We start from the raw sequence: 23,132 nt of genomic DNA, 5'->3' as shown, positions 1-23,132 counted from the left end.
GAGTATGTGCTTAATTAATGAAATCTCCTGTTGTTTTAGTTTTTTCTAAAGCCGTTTTTAGTCGTCTTATTTTATATTAAAATGTCACTTTTATTTGTTATAAAGTTATTTTCCGGTTTTGCTTTAAATTTTCACACACTCTTCACAGACTTTTTTTATAGAAACAAGTTTTTTTTATAATTTAGACTCCAAATGGATACATCGAGTGAAATCTCTTTTGGAAAAAGAGAAAGTAAAAATGACATCTTCCTGAAAGTCTAAGTATATTTATGAAATGTTTACAATTAAATTCAAAGATTTTCTTTCTCTTGAAACTCTTGAAGGAACCGTTGATATTTAAATGTAATGACTATCTCAGACAATATTAATCAGTCCGCAATATTAGTCATTAATGAAAGAATAATTGTAAACCAAGAACTAATTTTACTACATGAAATATCTATTCTTTAGACATAATTCTGATACGATATGTAGTCGTATTCAGAATTCATCTCTGACATCACATGTATCGACACTTGGTTTTTGTGGATGCTTACATTCACAGTCATATATTTCCTGTAAAAACTCCTCGACAACGTCATCATTCCAAGAACTTGAAGGATATCGCCTGAACTTTATTATAGGCATACTGTGAATAGTCTGAACACAATGAAATCCTGGTTCTTCGCACCTCTGATAACAAAAATTACAATGTTATTTTCTTCTCTGAAGTTAAGATTTAAAGATTTTAAAAAGTCATACCTGTGTATAATGAGAGCTTTGTGAGTTCACACATGTGACATTTACATAGCTGTTTGGATAATATTGATAGTGTTCACTGCTAGTGAATATTATAACTTTCTTCTCGGTCTCACATAAAGGTAAATACTCGTATTCCTGCAAAATATTTATTAAAAGTAACATGATTTTTTTTATCAATTTTTATTCAGTAGATTTCAGATTCAATGGTAAAGAAGTTTAAATAAACAGATAAAAAAAATGAAAAAAAAAAAAAACGCTACTGAGTGCAGTGATTCAAGACATGCACTCTAAAAAATAAGCTGTCGGGCTTTTTAACAGACCTATTGTCTGAGTCAAAGTGGCGTATCATCCTTCCTGTCAAATTCCCATGATATACAATCCAAAGGCGACTAAAAGTAAAAGATTTTGTGTGACCGCAACAGGTTATAATCTCCCCACGGATGCCAGACCTCTCAAGGGCATCCCTCTAAATCATGACTGTTGAGGCGATTAAAAAAAAATTAACCAACTTTTCATGCAAATTTCATAAAATAGAAGGGCTTCTACCAATTAAATTATGGCCTTAATTTTCTCTTAGAACAGAAATATTAGCGAATTTAGAAAAGAACATTCAACTCCCCTCAGTAGAACAGCTGTCTGGATAAATGGGTGACCAACGAACCATTCATTGATAGTTTCTTTTTATACATTCTATATTTTTATGATGTGGTGTGAAACACACACATTTTTTTTTTTGCCTCTCTTGCCAAGCGAATCAGCCAGATACATCATACATTAATTTTTCTTAAAGCAGTTATTCTAACATACTACAACAATTTAAAAAATCACGGATTTTCATAAATTAGTCATAAAAGTTTAGCCCCCATAAATACAGGAGTGGGGATTGTAGTGAAGTTACCAAGATTTATGACTGTCAATCTCGTTGGCAGGAAGTCCTAACTCTTACTCTCTTGAACTCTTAAACTTGTGCTGTAAGCCAAACAAACCGAGCTTCCAGTTTGTATCAAGAATATATTCAGTAAAATGTTATTTGGATGCCAGTTACCGTTCTTGTATTTACTGCAAGCCAAAATAAAGTGACTTGATTCTACAGTAGATTCTTTATTTACTTTATTTGGATGCCAATAAGTGCCAAATGGTAAGGTGAGAAATTGTGGTTGAATCTCAACCTGCTCTGGAACACTTCTCAAGACTTAATTTTTTAATTGATAGTATTGATAACTCAAGAACAGTAAATATTTTTTTGAAAAATATAATTAATGAATTTTCTCTGCATCAGAGAACGTAAGTATTTTTAAATTCTACTAACGCAGTTGAGCTGTAAAGGGCAGGTGAGAAGGAGCTGGATGACACAGACAATCTCCAACTTAAATCACACATACTCACTAGTACAAATTACTCATTCGCCTAACAAATAACCTAAGGGAGCCGCAATATTTCCTTTTTATTATTAAAAGGGTTGGGCTTTCAATTTCTAACTTTAGTGCATGGATTTTTCATAGCTCGCTAACGAATAGATTTGAATAATGAATAAGAATAGATATGAATAGCGAATTACGTGCATAGAAATATTCTATAAATTTGCCTCGTCGGATGTTAAAATTTTTAACAACTTAATCTAACAAACAGTTGATAACATATTTTTAAGTTGGAAGGGGTTTGTGTATTTAGTAAATTTGAAATTCTTCTTATTTGAAAAAAATATATTTTTATAACAACATATTTCTAAGAGAAAGCTGTAGAGAGAAGAAGTAGGAACAAGGAGTTACATTACTTGTATTACAAAGCGATCGAATTGTACACTATTATGTGTCGATAATAATTGAGGAAAGTAAAGTATGAAAAAGATCCTGGAAAGAAATCAGAGGCCTCAAGGAAGTATGGCAGACCCAAACTTGTGGCCAACTAAGCGAAGATCTTTTTAAGTGCTCAAGACAAATGAACAGTTGGGTTAAATTTTTTGTCTGTCCATTTAAATAGAGATTGGTAAAGATTTATTGGTTTTTGCTGTTCTTATGGCTACCGCCCAAGAGTAAAGGATCACTGACTAAAATGATTAATATTTCCTCTTGAGGAAATCAATCATATTTACAAACTTACTTCATCCCTAAAGATTGCTTCTCTACTTCTTTTCTGCCTTAAGAGTTCCTGACTTGTAATGTCTTGGTCGAATTCCTAAAATGATAAACAAAAGCATTAGATACTTTTCGCATTGCTAAAGGCATTTAAAAAAAATCTGTTTTTAAAAAGGTATTTTAGATTTATTGTTTTGACATTTAGACACATGCAAATGCTTTATAAGTTTGGAATTAAAAACATGTAATGGTGTGTTTTTTTTGTGACAGCAACGAAAATTTGTATTTGTAATCAAAAGCTGTACAAAACATATGAACATAGAGTTGAATTCGTTCAAAATGTAAAAGCACTCTTGGAATGCCCGAAGTAAGAAAAAATCAAATAAATACTGCATTTAATACTTCAATAAAAGATTATAAGCAAACAAATGTGTGACAATTGTATAACTTTGTTTTCTTTTAACGTTTTATTTCGACAATACAAGATTATATAACATTTTGTAATGATAATTTTTTTTTTTTTTTCTAATCTCTTATCATAATTATTTGGGTTAATCCGACATTTGTGTTTAAGGCTAAAATGTACTGATTTTGATCATTACTGTAAATAAATATTCTACCCATTGACTCCAAGTTAAAGTGTTGAAATAAGGAATTTAAAAGAAGTAATTTTCTTGAACTAAAAAAAAAAACTTTTCTACTTTTAAAATCAGTAACAAATTTACTCACATCTTCATAGGATTCTTTTTGATGAGTTGAACTTACTAGCTGAAGCCCAGTAAAAAGTGCTATCAAAATTGCTCCCTGCCGAACAACGTGGATCGAGCGCTTTAACTAAAGGAAATATATTCAGGTTGGTAAAGAGCCTAATTTTTCAATATATTAATATTCAAATGGAAAAATCAAATACATTATAGGAAGAATATGTGCTCTATAACATACATTTGCTTTTAAGTTAAGAAAAAGGGTATTCGTTGCAATGATTTATCTGATTTTATGCTTATTCCGTTTTCTTTATTAATTTTATTTTGTGGGGAACTTACTTGTAATATTTTTTATTTCTAATAGTATTGTCGCCACAGATAGATCTCAAGTCTGAACTGGCCTAAACTGGTGGTAGGAGTATTAAACAGTACTTCACATTGATACCATTTAAAGTGGGGTCAATTCTTAAAAGGTCATTTTTTAATTTAGTTCAGGCTGAAGCGTTCAGTCAGTTTCTTTTGCTTTAACACAAGGTTTGTAGGCAAGTTGGTGCAAAGAGTGCGTGATGAACTTGGGGCTGCGCCTTTATGGCGCTCTTAACAGTAGGATTTTATGAAATTTGTTGTTTTTGTTTGTTTGTTTTTTAATGTTGAAGAACCTAAAAGTGCCTTACATTTCCTGCTATGTCTCTGGATCGAAACGCAACTTTCAAATATACTGACCATTCTCGGAGGTGATTTCCTTGTATTTTTGTTTATCAATTCCTGTTTTTTCACGTTCATTTTTACATATTTTTTCACGCTTCATATTCTTTTTCGCACAACATGTTATGATATTATCTGCTTGGTGGGAAATAAAGGTACAAACGTTTTTATAATGAATTTTATTATTATTTTTTTTTTAAATGCTGTATTCAATTTTTTGGCAATAGTAATGATTATTAAATTAATTATTAATAATAATAATGTTGGAATAGTGACGAGTGCATGCAAGGAATTCAATTGTCCAGTAAGCATGTCTCGGAATTCACCTCTTCATACTGTTTATATAAGAATATTTAAAAGTTTAAATTATTCCCAACTTTTTTTATTTTATTTTATATACTTATCAATAATTAAAAAAAAAAATGTTAGTAACGAAAAATAGGAAGTGAAAAATAGAAAATATTTGCGCATAATATTTTTATATATAGCAATAGCCACTTTTATGCAAACGAGAAGCAAAAACAACCTTTGGCACTGTGATTGTTGATTATCTGATAACGTTTAAAAATTATTATGTTTTAAATTAAAGTTGAAAATCTTGATAGGGTCAAGTAATAGGAGTTCCAGTTGTCTTAATTTAATTTCATTATAAATAGATTATCTGAATACTTAAAATAAAACCCTGCCTAAAAAAAAGGTTAACATTGAACTAGTTTGAATTTTGAAAGAAAAAAAAAATTACTTTCTATTAAAAACTTATACATTTAACAGAGGGGTTTATTGTGTAAGCGTTCTTTATAAGCATTGAAACGATCAAGCCCTGTGATCAACAACATTCAGTTACTTTTTTCTTCTCTTTTTTAAAGAGATGGTGTACATAACTTCAAAATTCATCAGCTACATTAATTTATAAATCAAGCAATTAACGATGATTAATTAATTTGTTTACTTCATCATTATTTTGTATATCAGTATATTTAATTTTGCCCTATACTTAGTAATGAAAATTATTGAATATCATTAAACAAAAAATAAAGTGCTTTTAAAAACGGGAACTTTTAAAATTGCCTTTATTCAAACATCCGATAACAATTAAGCTTTTAGCAAGATTCATTCGTCTTGTGTTCATTAATCAAACTGCAACTGCTTTTGAACTCATTATTTAATTAAAATTAAAAAACTAATACAGAATTTCTTTCGCAAGTTTAAGTGATGATGTAATAAGTATAAAATGAGATTGCACGCACGTTATTGATAATTCTACATCAGTGAAGGAATATAAACGTTTTCTAATTGTACTTTTCTATATTTCCAAACACCAATTTCTAAAATCCATTTGATAATCAGTTCTCTCAGCTTTCATTGAAAAGTTTTAAGTCCCTAAATGTATAATTGATCTCTGCATGAAACTGTGATGGAACTTTAGGTTACCCTGAAATATTTCATTTAGGATAGAACGTTTAGTTAAATTTCAGTTTCATGATTTCATATTTACATCAGACATGGAATGTTGAAATATTTTTTGAGCTTCTCCCCCCATATAAAGAATTACTTCAGAATAAGAAATAGTTTCGTAATCTATGAATATCTATTAATATCAAAAGCATTACTAGAATTTGAAATTTTTAGGTTCGATTTACCAGAAGAACGACTTTACAAAATAAGTGCTGGGTTTTAAATATTTTCGAAAATGGCTTCATGGATTTTTGTGAACTTGGAATGCTGTTTACGTTTTTTCATTTTTTTCCCAGGACAAATTATTATTAATACTATAGTGTTTTGGAGGCGATCATAAAATTTAATGGAGGCGCAATTACGTTATTATAACATCAATTTACTTATCGGTTATGGCATTTACGACAGGCCCAACCGATACACAGATGTCTATCAGAAAATTGTAACAGATAGAAACATACATACATACATACATTACACACTGTAATTACTAGTCTAAGAAAAGTCGTGAGAGTACAGACCATATTTGGTTTTAATTTTTGAACTAATGTTCACATCTTTCTTGAGTACATATATTAAAACTGTCCGGTAGGTATAAAGGTTGTTCGTCAAAAAGTGCCCGAAAAAGCGTAACGTTCAAAAACACCCAGCTTTGACAATTTTTTTCTTTTTTTCTATAAAAGATAAAATCCCCAAATTTTCTTTATAATATAGATCAAATCCTCCTTTATAACTGTAATTTTTTTGTAACAAGCCAGACTTAATAGATTAAAAAATGACAGTCATAACTTTCTAAAAACCACTTTTTCTAACTACAATCATCTCGAAACATATTTCAGATGAAAAATCAGTATAGAAAATTTCTTATATCGATTACGATTACTTATGAGTAATTAGAGAAATTAGAAAGAATAAAGCCGCTCGACAGCTATTTCTTTACATCTTCAATTCTTCTAAATAATAGCAGTGAGTTGTTTTCGTAGTTTAAGAAATTATTACTAGTTGGGTTGAATGTATCTTTAATGCAATAAAATGATACATAGGTAATGGAATAATAATAAATTGAATTATTATATTAAAATCGCAATAAATTGATAAATGCATTTCGTAATTAGGTAAATTTTATGACGCTTCTTGACGAAAACTTTATTTTTATGTATGCTTTTCACTTACATCAAATCGTATGCGTTAATACATTTATTGTTACTTAAAAATTTCACATTCAGAACTATTTTCATGAGAAATGTTTTAAAGATAGTAATCAAAACTTAATAAATAATTTTTTATTATATTTAATAGATTTTCTTACATTCTTACAAAAAGTAAAAAGTTGTATTTTAATTTTAGATCTGAAATTCTTGAGTGATTAAGTATTATAACGTTTAGTTCGTTGAATTTAAACAAAGGCGTAAATTGTTCTTGTTACTTCAATGAATAATTATCCATAGTGGAGCAGCTTTTGGTTGCCGCACATTATATTATCTGTGTTACAGATGTTTTATAACCAAAATTGTGGATATGGAGTGAATCTGGAGTTAACACTCGATCGACTTTCTTTTTCCACAATTTACACATAATTAAATTTTCTTAAACTTAGCATTTTTAATAAAAGACTTCAATGTAGTACAGAAAAATAGCACTAAAATGTTGCTGTAGAGGCAAGTTGACATCACGGCTTCTCTGAATCTACTCTTAAGTAAATAAAGCCTTACATGTGGATTTATGACCAACTAATTTTCTCATTACATTAAAATAAAATCTAAGGCCTAGGGTTTCAGAAGACAGTTGCGCAATACGTATTAGCATTGCAGTCTGAGCCTACACTTTACTCTCCCAGAAAAAGTTTCAATCCGAGCTGACAAAAAGGATTAACTCATGTTTTGTCCACATTCAGATGAATCCTTGAAAATTACAGAGAACACGAAAAATCCTTTCTGTAAAAGTATTACTTCCGGTGTGCTGATATTCTTCCTGCTCGGAATTTTGGCAACATACCTAATAATCAAATATTGTGTTAGAATAGTTCAAATGTCTAAAGAGATGTTTTCACTTCATCGCATCCTAAGTAAGCCGCTTGAATAAAGTTACCCGGATAATATTCCTAGGAACACGTTTTAAATAAAATGTGACGGATCGGTATGTGCGGTGAACAGTACACCATATTTTAAGGAAATATTTATAGATGTTATCGAAAAAAAGAGAGAAATAAAAATATCTTATTATCAGGTGTCATAGAGTACCTACTTATTCTGAACATCAAATTTGAAGTCTCTGCAATTTCCATTTTAGAATTATAATGAGCACACAAACCATTTGGTGAAAAACCACCTATTCGTGTTTAGAGAACTTCAAAAAATGTATTTACCGTAAAAACTTAAAATCTAATAGCAACAATTGTTACTTTTACCAATTAGCAAGAGAAAATTAAAATAAACTGTAGAAGATCGTACTTCAGGTACTCAATATAGATTTTAACGGGAATGAAAAAAATATCCTATTGGTAACTTTTACTAACCCTTATTTATTATTAAAAATTAATTAAGATTGTTAAAAAAGAAGATCAGAGGTTGATCAAATAGGTTTGATCAACCCTTGGCCACCGCCTAGCCTTGTGCTAAATGGCAAGGGCAATGCAAATAACAAGATTATAAAAATGTCAATAGCCCTGCGTCAAACAAATTCATGGCCAATGCAATAACAGATTATCACGCTTCTATTCCAGATATATAAAAGAATTCTGGATTGCTGAATGGAAGGCCTTGTTACAAAACAATAATGCTACAGTTAAATTGAACTAGATTGTTCTCATCCTTATTGTTTAAGACATTGTTAATAAACATTGTCACACTTTTATGTCTAGTGGTAGGCTCTGGTTCAGCACATTTCCAATTCTAATAACTAAATCTTCTAAATTCTAAATTTTGTATGACACGTAAATAATTTAATAATTAAAATTTACTTATTAAAACATACTCTCATTTACTTAATTACGTCAACTATATTGTTCTTTAACAATGGTATATAATGTAATTCTATTAATAAATGTCCGCTTTTGTATATAATTATTGATATGTAAATATAAAACACGTCAGCGGAACAAAAAGATACTTCCCAAGGACGGGAATCCATATAAGTTTTTCTTTTTTTTTTTACAAAATAATGTTATAATATTTAGTATTTTAACGGTATTTTCACTTAAGTTGGGACTGTTTGACCTAGAAAATAACAGAAAATTCGAAAAAGACTACCACCTGGACAGCCCCTCACTTCCAATGAGCTGTTATTATTTTTTTTTATATATATATATATATATTCCATATACATCCTGGCGTTAAAACCAATGTACAATGTAGTGAAAACACAGTCTAGGGTAGCGAATGTTCACCCCTAGGAACCTAGCGAAAATAAAGTTTTTTTGGCGAATTAAAAAAATACGCAGAGCGACGCACAAGACCGATATGAAAATAAAATCCGTATCCGAATGACCTCTAAACCGCTATTTCTGGAAAATTGAAAAACTTCTACATTTGTTAGATCACATTTTAACCAAATATTTTCCATCATTTCGATAGAAATGTGATTGCCTTTTTTTAAATCTTCTTTCTACGAAGATAGGCGATTCTGTACAAAAATAAAATAAGTTTTTGAATTAGATAATAGTATCTGGAATAGAACCCTGACCCTTACCTACGGTTTATAGATTTCTAATATTTTTTTATTTTGACAATGATATAAATGTGAAGGTAAAAGTATTGATGATTTGACGACAGTTTGATCGATACTACCGAGTGGGCGCAATAATATTAATGACCTCTAAACCGCAATAATATTAACAATCAGTTTGATGTACAACGTATGGTTTAAATTGTAAAGAGAATAGCTTTTTTGTTTTTAACCGGCAGGTGCTAAATGCTCAGTTTACATGTACGATCATAGAAAGTGGAAAACTCTTCCTGTCTCAAGGACCATAAAACACGTATTTTCGTTAATAATTCAACTTTGAAAATTTGAAATCAAGCCTAAAACTTATCCACTTCAATGAAATGAAATATTAACGCTTATTTATTTCTTCATTTCAAGTTATGGTAAATATAACGCTGAAATAAAATACAAAATCAAATGAAAACAAAAAATTAAGGATGGAAAAATTTAAATAAAAAACCGTTAATGAAGCTTTTATAACAGCATGAAGGACGGTACATTATATGTGTATTGAATAATATATGAAAGAGTAACAATTTAGCTGAGATACTGGGCTAAGAGAAAAATCTCTTATCTCTTGTTATTACTCTTCTTTTACTGCAGTTATTAAAGTTTTAAAAACTTGTCATCGTACTTCAAATTATTTCATTAAGTTAGGTAATTCTTCAAAGGTTTACCTACAAATATTTCACTGGGAAAAGGGGCATGAAATCTGTAGTCGCAGAAAAATACCGAATACTTAATGAAAGTTACAAACTGGAGAGATATATTGTAATAGACCTAAATTGTATTGTAATTAGACCTAAGGGTCTAATTAGAATACAAAGTTAACAAATTACGATTGTTTAATGTGAAATGACTATATACACCGACTTCATTATATCAATTTCTAAAAAAGTTGTTTTTTTTTTTGTTTCAAAGAACCTCAAATTTATTAGAAGTGAATATTTATATTTGAAAATATGCGTGAAAGTAATACTTTACATTACACTATAAGGAAAACAATAAAAAAAATTATCATGAAAGATGAAAGCTAAAAATCTTGGCTTTTTAAGGCTTATATCTCTAATGTATAGTTATTTTACCAATAAAACATAATGTTCAGATGTATGTATGTATTTGTAGAATTTATTATTTCAAACGATGATTGGCTCATTATAACTGAACAAAAAGCCATTATCATGTGTGAATGAAAATTAATTCACACATTTTGCTATTCTTAGCAACAAAAAGTTCCTTTTCTTCCTTTTGTTTAAACTCAAAAAATATCAAATCTACAATCTAAAATGCTAATTTATAAATATTTAATGCTGTTGTGGGAGAATGTATAAAAATACGAGAAGAACATGGACCAGTTACTAGCAGATATTAAGTATAAGAACCCGCTAAAAAAAGTGCCCAGAGAAAACTTTTTCAAGTATTTCGATTTGTGAGTTTTCAGAATTTTTTGAAATCTGGGTTTGCAGAGAAATCACCTTAGGGTCCCGAAGAAAATTGGAGTAATCTGTTGTAGCAATATAAAGTAAAAATGTTTGTACCTGTAGGATTACCCGGCATGCCTCGCGCTATTCTTCTATTTCTGGACGCTTTATCTTTTCTTTATCATACTTTACTTCTCTAAACTCCGATACTACTTTATGCCGTTATTTATGGTACAGGAACTCAACGAAAGAGAATATGCCGCACATCATTTTCCAGGATAGATCCAATGTGCTTTCAGCTTTAGCGCCCGCAAAATTCAGGTGGGATGAGTATTTATCATTTTTGGCAAAATATAAAATTCATCATCACCCGCAACTAAATAAAAAATGGCACTTATTGTTTTATATTATTACTTTTAAGTTAACTATCAATATGATTTTACTATATTTTTGCTAAATATAAATTAGCCTTTCACTGCTTGCAACTAGATGGAGAATTATGTTACAAAGGATTTGAGTGGGTTGGTTTATCCTACATGTCTAAAGTTTCAACTTTCTTAGAAAAAGAGATTTTTGATCAGTAGACGGTAGTTTATTCTTATTCCTTATTAAATTAAAAGATGTAATTAAAAAAAAAAAAATCATTTGATCAAAGTGGAGTTAAAGGAAATTGAAAAATTATGACTTTAGGTAGCTTAAAATTAAGTGGTTTATGGAAACATACATTTTATTCATCAATTTCTACATACCTTATATTTCTCGGTAATGGTAAGCATTGTACTTATTATATCCAGATGTGATTTATGGCATAAGGAAAATTTTTTGTTTTATATCAGTGCAATCAACAGCCATCTGTTGCCGCATTAGATAAAAAACAAAATGTTATTTTTTCTCCCTCCAAGAAATCTACTATAATTTGAAAAAGCATGCCAATTTTAGCTTCATCACCAGGTCCTGGCCTCACTGATTCTTATTTGAAGAACAGAATGAATTTTGCGAATGGGACACTGTTTCATTAGAATACAAATTACAAGCTTCTTTTTACAAAAATCATAATCGACTTTCCTTTCATTATAATCGCATATTATATATTAGGTTTAGCTTTTAAAAATGCGGACTATAGTGTAACAAGTTTATTATAATTCATATACTTATTAAAATTTGATAACAAAAAGCAGAATTTCTAAGTGAAGTAGGTTGGTACATGGTCAAGGTGTCGCAGCAAAATAATCTGTTTAATTTCAATATTATTAAACATACAAGACATTAGTTAATACGAAAAACAATTTTCGCAGGAAAATTTCCCCGGGTGTAATGCCGCCGGGTTCCCCGGGAATATTCCGTCGGAAGTCATCTACCGGCGAGATGCCCCCACTCCGTTTGATCGTGACGAAAGAGAATGCCAGTTTGTACCGCGAGAAGATGGCCGCGAGTCACACACCTTGGCCGAACACAAAGGACGATTATGAATTAAAAGATGTCATAGGTTCGTATTTTTATACACCTAAACCAAGTGAAAGGATTGAGAATTTAGTGAAGTCAGAAAAGAACCTGAAGACTGTGCTGTGCCGTTAAAACTAAAAGAAATTTTCTCTCTCCCTGATAAAGGTGTTGGAGCAACTGCAGTGGTTCATGGGGCATTCTGCAAACCACGTCAGGAGAAATGTGCAATAAAAAGGATAAATCTGGAAAAATGGAACACAAGTATGGACGAACTTTTGGTAAGTGTACCAAAGAAAACCTAACCTTAAAATATTCTTATGATTCGTAAAAGAAATCTTATTTAGAATTTCTTTTTAAATTAATTAAAATGAAATTAGAAACAAAAATAATAGCATTAAGAAGAACATAAAACAGCTCAGCTCAAGCTAAATCCGGGTATGTATTACATTTCGATGCCCATATCTTGCAACCTAAATACATTTGTAATATGTATTACATTTTGTTTATTATTTATTGGATCAATTGGTTAGCAATGGATATGGATGTAAGGATATCTTTTCATCATACTGAAAGAAGGCGTTAATGAATTCTCTATATTTGGGCTTTCTTAATATTTTATGTAACTTAGTCTTAGAGGTTAATGGGATACTATTTGTAAGTTGGAAAGCAACATTTAATGTTAGCTTTATCGTTACACAGTAATCATTGTTTGTCTTACAATTTGTAAACTTTTGCAATATGGTTTTTATGTATCCAATAAACTTGAAAACTGATATGATAAGGTAAATCAAACGTAAACAGTATTTATGGTTCTTCATGTTTATTTTCCAAGGCGTATCGCTTCACTAAAATTTCAGAAACCTAAAATACTTTTCTTAGAGTGTAATTTAATTAACATTTTATTTTCAATCAATTTTTAATTGATATCAAAATGAATTTTTAAAAGCTTAAATAAAAGTAGTATATTAAATATATTATAAAAATGTTCGAAGTTAATGTCTTTACCCAATAGAAATTATTTGGTAACACCTTCTCGCTCTCTGATTAGTGTACTTATCAACAATAATTGAAGATGCTTTGCTAATTGATTCATACATGGACGGTGTATAGTTGTAATGATCACAAAATGACTTGTTGGGTATAACGTTATGTTCAACTCATTCCAATTTGTTTAATTCCACTGAATTCAGTATAATATTTTGCTATTTTGTATCTCCATATAGCTAGTTACTTTTCCTACATAAAAAAATAATTTTTTTTAGAAGCAGATTGTTTAGAGTTAATTTATTTTTTCTTTTTAAGTTAATGCTCAAAGTAAATATCCATCTTTAGGTAGATAAAAACTCAATCAGGAAAATCAGTACTAACCATTCAACTGATGAATGGACAAAATTTAAAGCTATTTAATTAGTTCTAGTTAAACCTTTATCATTGCTCATTCCTCTTAATTATTTATCAGAAGTACCTCATTGATAATCTAATTATGTTTGTAGAAAGAAATCCAGGCTATGTCGTCTTGCAACCACGAAAACGTTGTCACTTACTACACAAGTTTCGTAGTAAAGGAGGAGCTGTGGCTGGTTTTAAGATTGTTAGAGGGAGGTTCTCTTCTTGACATTATTAAACATAAAATGAGAAGTACTAATTGCAAACATGGAGTTTTTGATGAAGCAACAATAGCGACCGTCCTTAAGGAAGTACTCAAAGGCTTGGAATATTTCCATAGTAACGGGCAAATACATAGGTACGATTATTATTGTTATTTGTTTTATTTGTTTGTTTTTGTTAACGAGTATTTTGTATTCTGTCTATTATGTGGTTGACTATACTCATGTAATATCCTAGTTTAAATATGCTGATGATAAAGTTAAAGTATTTCCATGTTTAAGGATCTCCCCCTTTTATATCCCTTCCAGTACCAGGATTACAGACACGGCTGAATAATTGAATGTTTTTTTTTAGATATAATAAAAGTAAAAGCTAATGTAGCAAAAGTAATGGTTTGGCTAAATTTTAGCTTGTTTTGATTATAGTTTTATAGTCTTTTAATCATAGGAACATGCGTTTTTAATTTAAGCCAAACTGCTAAAAAAAATCCTGTTCTTTATTTTGAAAAGGATATATTAGTCCAATCCAACCCAACAGTTGTAATGATACGATTGTACCAACTATTATTTAATATTTAGAGATAATGATCAGCTTAGCTGATTAAAATTCAAATTTAAATCAGATTAATTAAAAAAATATCAAATTTCAAATTTATTTCTTTTTTTACCATAACATTTTTATTTCCTAATAGAGATATAAAAGCGGGTAATATTCTGTTGGGAGAAGATGGTACAGTACAAATAGCCGATTTTGGTGTTAGTGCTTGGTTGGCTACTGGCAGGGATTTATCTAGACAGAAAGTGAGACATACCTTTGTCGGAACACCTTGCTGGATGGCGCCTGAAGTTATGGAACAAGTAAGTTAAATACAAATACAGGGTGTTAATTTTAAGAAGGCGCAAATGCATTTCTTGCTTAAACGGTTAATCTGGGCAAAAAATGGTAGAGGAAAAATTTGTTGCCCGTCACCTCTAGTTTCAGAATATGAGACTTGATTTTAGATTCCTGCCCGCATACGCGGCTGACGCGCGACCAAAAGTGAGGGTTCGCAGTTGACCCCCATTTTCATATAATCAGTTTTAAAGAGTATAAAAAGTTATGAAAGAAACCGGAAACCGCAATTCGATATCTTCAAAATTAAAGGTGCTAGGCCATTTCAAAATCAGATATTCATAATCAGATTTCAATTTTTTAACTTGTTATCAAAGAGAAAGAAGAGCACACGATAGGTCATTTTTATGTATTTTTTCATCCCCTTTCTACTAAAAATATTGCCATGGCAGTAAAGCTAGTATTTTTTTTAATATCGGGAAATAAGTCGTTTTCCGAGTGATTTCTCTAAGAAAAATCAAATATTAAGAGCTTTAGAAGTTCTCAAGCATACACAAAATGGCCAAAAATTAATTTTACATCTGTTACAAACAAGAAGGTTTAATAATTATTTGGTAATTTTGGGAGAGTTGAGTTTAATTACCAAAAAAATTGGAAACCTCCTGCCACATATTTAAATGACCAATGTCTTTCATGTAAAAGATCAAACTTATTCCTTAATTTATCAAGTAATGCACTTTACTCAACTTGTGAAGCATGTACTGTGCCCTTAAAAGTGCCTCCTCATATACTGAGAGCAGTTGATAACCTCCAGGCTAACGTGTCTTGCGAGCCAGAGTAGGCACCTTTGAAGGCAAATTTAGTTATGTTTTTCAACAGTAATAGGTCGGCAGACGAAACGGGCTTTTGCTGCTGGCTAAAAAGAGTCCCATTAAATAGTCTATTATTTCGTTCGGCATGAATGCGATGTATTTTTGAGGCAAAGTTATTTTGTAACCACGCCTAATAATTCTTTTGTTTAAGATAAAATATTTATAAAAAAAATATCTTTATTTCAGTCATTACTTCTCCTGAGATAAAATTATAAGAGGTTAATGACTTTCAAGGAATATGTAGAATGCTGACAATTTTTAATGGTTGCTTTCTTTTTTTATTATTTGACTTTCATTTGAAAGTTCATTAACTCACGATTGTTTTTGTTTATTTGGAAACAAAAAAATATAACCAATAACCTTAGATGATGACGCGCCTTAAAAACAAAAACAAAAAATAGTTATAACAATGCTGCATAATTATTGAAAAAGTGATTAGGTATTAATGCTAATAGTACCTCTTATTTTATCTGTCGTAGCACGTATGTTTATTATATCCCTGATCGATTGATTAATCTAATCCAGAGAATTCGACTTCAACTATGTTTCTGTCTCACGCTAAATGTGCGATTGAAACAGTACTTTTGCGTTGTAATTTTTTGTTTTTATATTTATTATTTATATTTTAGTTTTTTAATTATATTATTTTGATTTTAATTTCTCTGTTAAGCGCAGCCTTCAGGGCTAAGCTAATATAAGAACTTTGTTTACAAGTTGCGTCCTCTCTCTGTAAGATTAGGTTGAATATTAAATGAGAAGTAGTATTAAACAGTTAGTATTATTTACTATTATTTTTAAGGATCATGGATATGATTTCAAAGCTGACATCTGGTCTTTTGGAATTACTGCGATAGAGATGGCCACTGGTACTGCACCTTATCACAAATATCCACCAATGAAAGTGTTGATGTTAACTTTACAAAATGAACCTCCTACACTGGACACCGGCGCTGATGATAAGGATCAATATCGAGCATATGGTAAATCATTTAGAAAGATGATCACAGATTGTTTACATAAAGAACCTTGTAAAAGGTAAGATTTTTTTTTACTGTCGCTATTCAGATTCTCTTTAATTCAATTTGTCTAGTACATTATTCATTTGATTTTTATTAGCAAATCTAGGAATCTCAAAAAGTGCAATGAAATTTAATACAAATGTAAGATTTCTTTTAAGCAAAAGTATATAATCATTTAATCAATTCTCTGACTTGTTGCACTTAATTTATCCACTTTCTTGCAGATAATTTGCAATGAAATTCATAAATGAATACTCTATTCTGTGAAGAGAAATGAAAGCCATTTGTCTATGTCCTCTAGGCCTACAGCTACTGAACTCTTGAAACATCCATTTTTCAAGAAAGCTAAAGATAGGAAGTACCTGCAACAGACACTTGTAGCAATCGGTCCTAGCCTAGAGACTAGGGTACAAAAGGTAATTCTCAATTTTTGTAATTACTTAATGTAAACGGTAATGTTTGTATCCATTGTAGCGCGCATGTCTATTTGTATATGTAATTCCGCACTATCACAAAATATATTGAAAATCGTGCTTAGTCTGCAACATTAGCCAGTACTTCAGACCCAAACTCAGTTTCAAAGTTAATGTTATTTTCACTCTGACAATTTGTTTTAAATGGATCAAGAGTCAATTTAAATTCTTTTATTGCAATTTACATTCATTGAAAAAAAAAAACTTGTTAATTCAAGCATGGTTCTTCTTTTTTTATCATATCGTTAATTTTAAGTGTTGTAACTACTTGCAGGCAGCGAAAAGGCAACCAGGAACATCTGGCAGACTGCACAGAACAGTTACAGGAGAATGGGTTTGGTCATCGGAAGAAGAAGGAGGCATGTCTAGTGATGAAGAGGTAAGAATTGATAATTTTAACATTGAACAGAATTTTTTATATTATTCTAATTTATAGCTTATCAATTAAAGGCACTGAATGACTACCGTAATTTGATAAGAAAGTAACGTCGCAACTTTCATTTGAAATAAAGTTTAAACTGGTTTTAACTTTGACTTGTAATAGATAAAAATACACCTGTCAGTGTATTGTACCGTTTTCCGACGAATGGGTTCTATATTTCTCTAAAATTTCAGTGTGTTACTTTCTAAAAACAGATACGTTCGTCCTTAATAGTAATTTATTGTCATAGTTTTTACTTCACGTAACTTGCTCAAAGATAAAACCATAATTAATCCGTTAATGAAAAGTTCGGACAAGTAAAGTGGAAGAAGTAATTTCCTGTTCTCACTTCCTCTGTCTTTAATGTGTGGGCGTACGAAAAGCAAATAGAAACCTCAGGAACTTCTATTATCCGTTTGGTGGGCTTTAATAGGAATTAGTCATGACCTCCAAGACAGTTTAACTCTTCTAGCAAACAGTGTACAACGGACAACTACAAAGTGCGTGTTCAATTAGAAATTAATAACCCTTCACTTATAAATGAAGTATTCGTCATCGTAATGATGTTAATGCTCGCTCGGCTTCACATTGAAAATTTTACAGACTTTTTTTTCGGATTTTTGTATTTTGGTCTGTTGAAAGTGTTGCTCCGAACGTCGCATTATTTTAGTTCTCCATCGCAACTTCAAATTGTGTGTAAAAATTAGATTCACTTAGCATAAAAGCTATCGCATAACCCATTATTAACGCTATTACTTCGTTAAAGGATTTTGTAATAGTAATGCAACGGTAGTGTACAGTGACTTTTAAAAACAATATTTGCATTTTGTAAAGCTTTTCAAAATTTAACAAGTATTGTAGATGATAATATAAATTCCTAACATCGCTGGATAAAGAACTCACTTTGATTCTAACTAGAATCCCAGTATTTTTAATCTTATTAGATTGGAAAATTTCTAGATTCTAACTAGTTATTTTATTTTTAATATTAGGGGTCTTCAAAGCCAATGAACAACCTGGAAGAATGTTCTTCAGGCAGTGAAAAAGATTTAAATGAATCTGAAGGAAATCCTCTAAATCTGGTTCTTAGAATGAGGTCAGTGTATGAATAAGAAAACTAATAATTTTGACATTTTTAGCAATGAAAAGATGAAACCTCTAAACGACAGAAAACTCGGTCAATGAATATTTGACATTTGGTTGCTTAGGAGGTTACTTCGGTGGTATTTTTATTGTTTTGTTGGTTATTCTACATTGAGCGTTAGTAATAAGCAATATAAATGAAATTTATCGTAGTATTAATACTTTTTATTTTACATGGACCAACACAAACGGCTTCGCTTATTTTGTGCGCTACAAGTTTTGCTTCAACATATTTTGTAGAAAGCCTTATTTGGAACATTGCTTCATATTGCCGGACATTAAGTAAGCATTTCATTATATGTATATTTCAATGAGTAAAAACAGTTGCCACATTTTACCACCACATTATTTTTGTAATTATTACAAACTTTTTTTCTTCCTTTCATCTTGTAAGAGAAAGAGTGCATATTTTCTATTTTTTGAGTTTTTCATGGAAATGCACGTTTTTTAGTCCCCCCTAAAGTACGAAAAAGTTCTTGACCCAAAAAGGTCTGTTATGCTTGTGGTCAGCATAATTCGAAAAACGGAAAGAACCATAAAGCTCAAATTCTATATTCGGTATGTATAAGTGCCAAAATTTAATACACTAGTTGCACATATTGATATAACTTTTATTTGAAACATTTTTAAAACTTTTTGTTTAGAGAAATCGGTTTTTTGGGGGGGAACTTTAGGGCTGGACATCACATTAGATTACAAAATATTATTTAAGTAAACGGGTGTTTACCATCAAAACCAACACCCTTTAGAGAAGTTCTTTCGAGTATATACGTACTCCAATTTTTATTCTAGATTGTATGTACTGTGTAAAACAACGCGGTCCTTCATAGGAAGGATATCTGGACAAAAAACACACGTATACTAGATTTGTTCCCTTCTAAAATCAGACCATGCAAGTGGAAGGCACATTCGTCTGATATAGGATGTCTTCGAGTCAGATAGACTATAATTACTTTATATCCCCGACAATTGAAGTTTCAGAAAAACAAAAACAGGTGCAGATGGAAGGAAAAGTTGAAGATTCTTCTGTTCGTTAGCTTTTTATTTATTTTGTCTCTGTATAAATAAGTGAGTCATTAAGGTAGGTTGTAAACCTCAAACCGTGGTAGAGCTGATTAGCGACGTGGTCGCTACGTTCATCGTCACTTCTCTTTACGAAAGCTTCGTTTACACTATTATTTGATCTTCACTGCGATCTTTTTTCTCAACAAAATTGATCTGAATAATGAGAGAATGAATCAGAAGAGTAGTGTGCTGGTGTTGCTTTTATTTGGACTGGTTATAATGAGATTCAAGGAGCCGCTGTATCTTTGGTGGTACTGCTTAGCTTCTGAATTATTTTGGAAATAGCCACTTATTCAGAGTATGCTTCAGGTGTTCGTGGCATTTTTGCCGATTCCTAGAATGACCACAAAAAAGACAACCTTAAAATCTTCCGCTTCCGTCTAATACATCTGAGCGGTGTTCGATCGTAGACTGATGAACAAATAGAGTTACTTTTTAACGCTTTCATTCACAGTTCGAGATCAGGCCTAGTGGCACATCTGACACTCTCAGAAGCTCACATCTTCCACGTTACTTTCAAAAACTAATTAAAAAAAAAAAAAAGCTAATGAACTTGTAAACTTCTAAGAAAACTCTTGGATCAACTTAATGTTTACAAACACATACCAAAAGAAGCGCGTAGATGTCCTTCCAAGGTGCAATAGAATTTGAGTGATCTAAGCTATTTTTTGTGATGTTTCGTTGTTTCAGACTACAAGCTTTGTTGATCTTCCTTTCATCTCATAGGGTTGGTATATTATTTATCAATAAATAAACTAATTTTAATTTTTTTCAGGAATGCTAAACGGGAATTAAATGATATTCGATTTGAATTTGTGATCGGTAAGGACAAAGCTGAAGGGATAGCTTGTGAACTGGTAGCCGCAGGGCTTGTGGATCCAAAAGATGTTTCTACTATTTCAAGCAACTTACAGCGCCTAGTGGATAGCCAGTCTCAAGCTACGAAAGATACTTCAATTACTTTTCCTTTGGTAATTTAATATTTTAAAAAAATCCTATTTTGCAATTTATGTAGAACGAAATTCTTTTACTGTAATTTGTGTTGTGCTTTTCAGAATTCTGGTATTGCTCCCAATGAAACTCCTTCTGATGTTGCACTGATAGGTTACGCGGCCATTACGATAGTTGATTAAGAAAAGGACAGGATAACAGTTAAAAAGAGAATTATGTAGGAAGAAATGTGATGCCAAAAATATACTGAAGAAAGAGAATTCAAATAACTCATAGTGACGAGTCCGTGTTTAGCGACAAACCAATAGACAGACAATAAAATAATATTTTAAAAAAATATTCGAGAAATATTGCTTTCAAAACGATACACTTTTTAAAAATTGGCCTATATTTTTTTAGTCTGATTTCTTTTTCACAAGATATCACAGACTGCCAATTAAATTTAAGTGATAAAGTATTTCATTAATACTTATCGTAGCTGCTAAACTAAAGTTAGATTGTTTTTCTTTTTTTTTTCTTTCTTTCTTTCTTTGTTTGATACATTGGATTAGAAGGAAGGAAATAATAATTCATTGCTTTCGATCGACTATAAGTATTCTTTATTCAATTCGGAATAAATTGGTTAATTTCCATTACATCTCCGTTAATGTAATGCCAGAAAAAAATTTTACTCCATTTGGACAACGAAATTGAATTTTCATTGCTTCTACTTTTTTATGTAACAGCATTTAAATTTAGTAACTAATAAGTAATTACAAAAGTAGGTAATATGCAGGATGATAGCTTTGTGAGTTTAGCTTTGTTTCCTCCTTTTTTAAAGTATAATTTCATTGGTGAAGTAAGCTAGATTATATTATCTAAATAAAGAGAAATAAAAAAGAACTAGCCTAGAATCTTCTCAAATCGTTCGTACACATTGATACCATAGCTTTATTATTTTATCACACAATGCTTAAAAGACATGAACTAGGTTGGAAAAATGATTTTTTTACCAATTTATGCTCTTTTCTTCAAGGCTGGATTGTAGCTCCATAGTGCAACAAATTTAAAGCGGAATCTTCATTATCAAACGGCAGTTATTTGGCTAAAATTCTCTTTATCGTTCGCTTGCAATTATTAGCAAAAAATTCAATTTTACATACCAAAAGTATTTATTTTCGTGAATTAATATATAAATATACTTGCAAAAAGTGCATTTTGGTTTTTCGAACAATTTTCGAGGGTAAATCTTTATATTTCCTATTATTATATTACCTACGTTAGATAGGATGATAAATTTGTTAAATCAATTCAAAAAAATAAATTACATTTAAGTGGCAGAATTAATTATAATCTTTGTTGGCTAGTCAGTATTTACTTTTTACATTTGTAAGTATTTGTTATTCTTCAGTTATTAATATTTGGTGGTGAAGTGAGAATAGTTATTTCAAACGAAAAATAATCTAAGGATAAATTATATGTACTTAAAACTATTAAAACAGAAAAAAAATTAATTGTACATAAAGACACTGTTTTCTGTGAAATATAGTAAAATGCAAAAAAAAAGCAATAATTTTATTTAGTTTTTTTCCCCCCTTAGAATCTTAGAAAATATTTGACCATACAATCTGTTTTCTAATTTGCGTTGTTGCCCAAAAAGTAATACAAATTAAGTCAATAATGTATTTCTTATTTTCAAAGTTTTCAATGGCTGAGATGACAGACGGTTTTAAGTAAAAACTTGATTTCGGCATAGGCGCCCCACGCATAAGTAATTTACGTGATTTTCTATCGAATTTACAAAAAATTATATTAGACCCCTACTGAATATATATATTACAATAATATGAAATATAAAATGTAAAGAAGAATATTAATTTTCTTTTGGCACATCCTCCTCCCAGTCCTTTATCGCATAACTCTAATAAAACTATCTATAAACATGTATACATCTGCATTCTAAATCTTCTATCTAAAAATTAGGTAAGTTTAGAATGGATTAGATTCCTTGTGTAACAGCCTATTAGATCGTGAACCTCGGGATCTGTTGTAGAGTACCCCTGCTGTTCTTTTTAATTTAATTTAAAAATGGAGAGGGGAGACTCGTGGATAAAGCTTGAAGGTTTTGCACTAAATTACTTCCTATGATTGATTTTGGTAAACCCTCATTAGTCGTTGAATAGGTTTTTTTTTTTGTAGTTTGGGTGTTGCAGAAAAATACGATTCTAGAATTTCATATTTTTATCTTAAAATATCGGGGCACAATTGTTTCGCAACTTGCTTATTCGGACAGACTGTTTATATTTTCCTAGGTCAGGTTAGTGTCGTACTGCTAAGCTTCTACTTCTGGCCTGGAGCAAATTGGGAAAATTTGAAATTAAATCTAGTTTAAGTTTAAAATTGCATAGAACCATAGACGTGTCCAAGTGAGCACTTGAAAAAGTTGCAGTTTAAGTAGAACCTTGCTTGTAGGAACTCCGCAATCGCTAACTTAGAAGCATGGTTAAAGTAGATTTCACTATCC

The 23,132-nt window shown here is 30.6% G+C and overlaps 2 protein-coding genes across 6 annotated transcripts; one reads left to right on the top strand and one right to left on the bottom strand.

Annotated features, from left to right (window-relative positions):
* Positions 1-111: 111 nt before the first annotated feature.
* LOC141448861 (uncharacterized) lies at positions 112-11,971 on the bottom strand. Its single transcript, XM_074117641.1, has 5 exons — positions 11,553-11,971; positions 3,546-3,650; positions 2,842-2,916; positions 742-876; positions 112-672 (listed from the first exon to the last, which is right to left on the bottom strand). The coding sequence occupies exons 1-5, from the start codon at positions 11,577-11,579 to the stop codon at positions 481-483; spliced, it is 534 nt and encodes a 177-aa protein (XP_073973742.1). The 5' UTR covers positions 11,580-11,971; the 3' UTR covers positions 112-480.
* On the top strand, positions 3,531-22,181 carry fray (oxidative stress responsive kinase frayed). 5 transcript variants are annotated; one of them, XM_074117597.1, is made up of 13 exons: positions 4,011-4,254; positions 11,041-11,124; positions 12,099-12,289; positions 12,412-12,524; positions 13,740-13,990; positions 14,546-14,711; positions 16,357-16,592; positions 16,878-16,992; positions 17,324-17,428; positions 18,463-18,566; positions 18,854-18,895; positions 20,454-20,649; positions 20,734-22,181. In XM_074117597.1, the coding sequence occupies exons 1-13, from the start codon at positions 4,205-4,207 to the stop codon at positions 20,809-20,811; spliced, it is 1,731 nt and encodes a 576-aa protein (XP_073973698.1). In that variant the 5' UTR covers positions 4,011-4,204; the 3' UTR covers positions 20,812-22,181. The 5 variants fall into 5 exon arrangements, with proteins under 5 accessions (XP_073973702.1, XP_073973698.1, XP_073973701.1 ...); XM_074117601.1 differs by lacking the exons at positions 4,011-4,254; positions 11,041-11,124 and adding an exon at positions 3,531-3,669; XM_074117600.1 differs by lacking the exon at positions 11,041-11,124 and having other exon boundaries at positions 4,012-4,254.
* Positions 22,182-23,132: the final 951 nt, after the last annotated feature.

This window comes from Rhodnius prolixus, unplaced genomic scaffold, assembly GCF_049639745.1.
Source record: "Rhodnius prolixus isolate KJV_2025 unplaced genomic scaffold, Rpr scaffold_2, whole genome shotgun sequence".
In the NCBI taxonomy this organism is placed as follows: Eukaryota; Metazoa; Arthropoda; class Insecta; order Hemiptera; family Reduviidae; genus Rhodnius; species Rhodnius prolixus.
Note: the sequence above shows the minus strand (reverse complement) of the source record. Positions and strands in the feature narration are given on the sequence as shown.

Excerpts from the sequence above, each read along its gene's own strand:
- fray (XM_074117597.1), top strand. The coding sequence starts at position 4,205 with ATGTCTCTGGATCGAAACGCAACTTTCAAATATACTGACCATTCTCGG. Across the intron at positions 12,290-12,411 it reads TGAATTAAAAGATGTCATAG|GTGTTGGAGCAACTGCAGTG; the intron begins GTTCGTATTTTT and ends TCCCTGATAAAG. Across the intron at positions 17,429-18,462 it reads GCATGTCTAGTGATGAAGAG|GGGTCTTCAAAGCCAATGAA; the intron begins GTAAGAATTGAT and ends TTTTAATATTAG.
- LOC141448861 (XM_074117641.1), bottom strand. The coding sequence starts at position 11,579 with ATGCTTACCATTACCGAGAAATATAAG. Across the intron at positions 3,651-11,552 it reads CCATTACCGAGAAATATAAG|TTAAAGCGCTCGATCCACGT; the intron begins GTATGTAGAAAT and ends TATTTCCTTTAG. Across the intron at positions 877-2,841 it reads AAGCAATCTTTAGGGATGAA|GAATACGAGTATTTACCTTT; the intron begins GTAAGTTTGTAA and ends AATATTTTGCAG.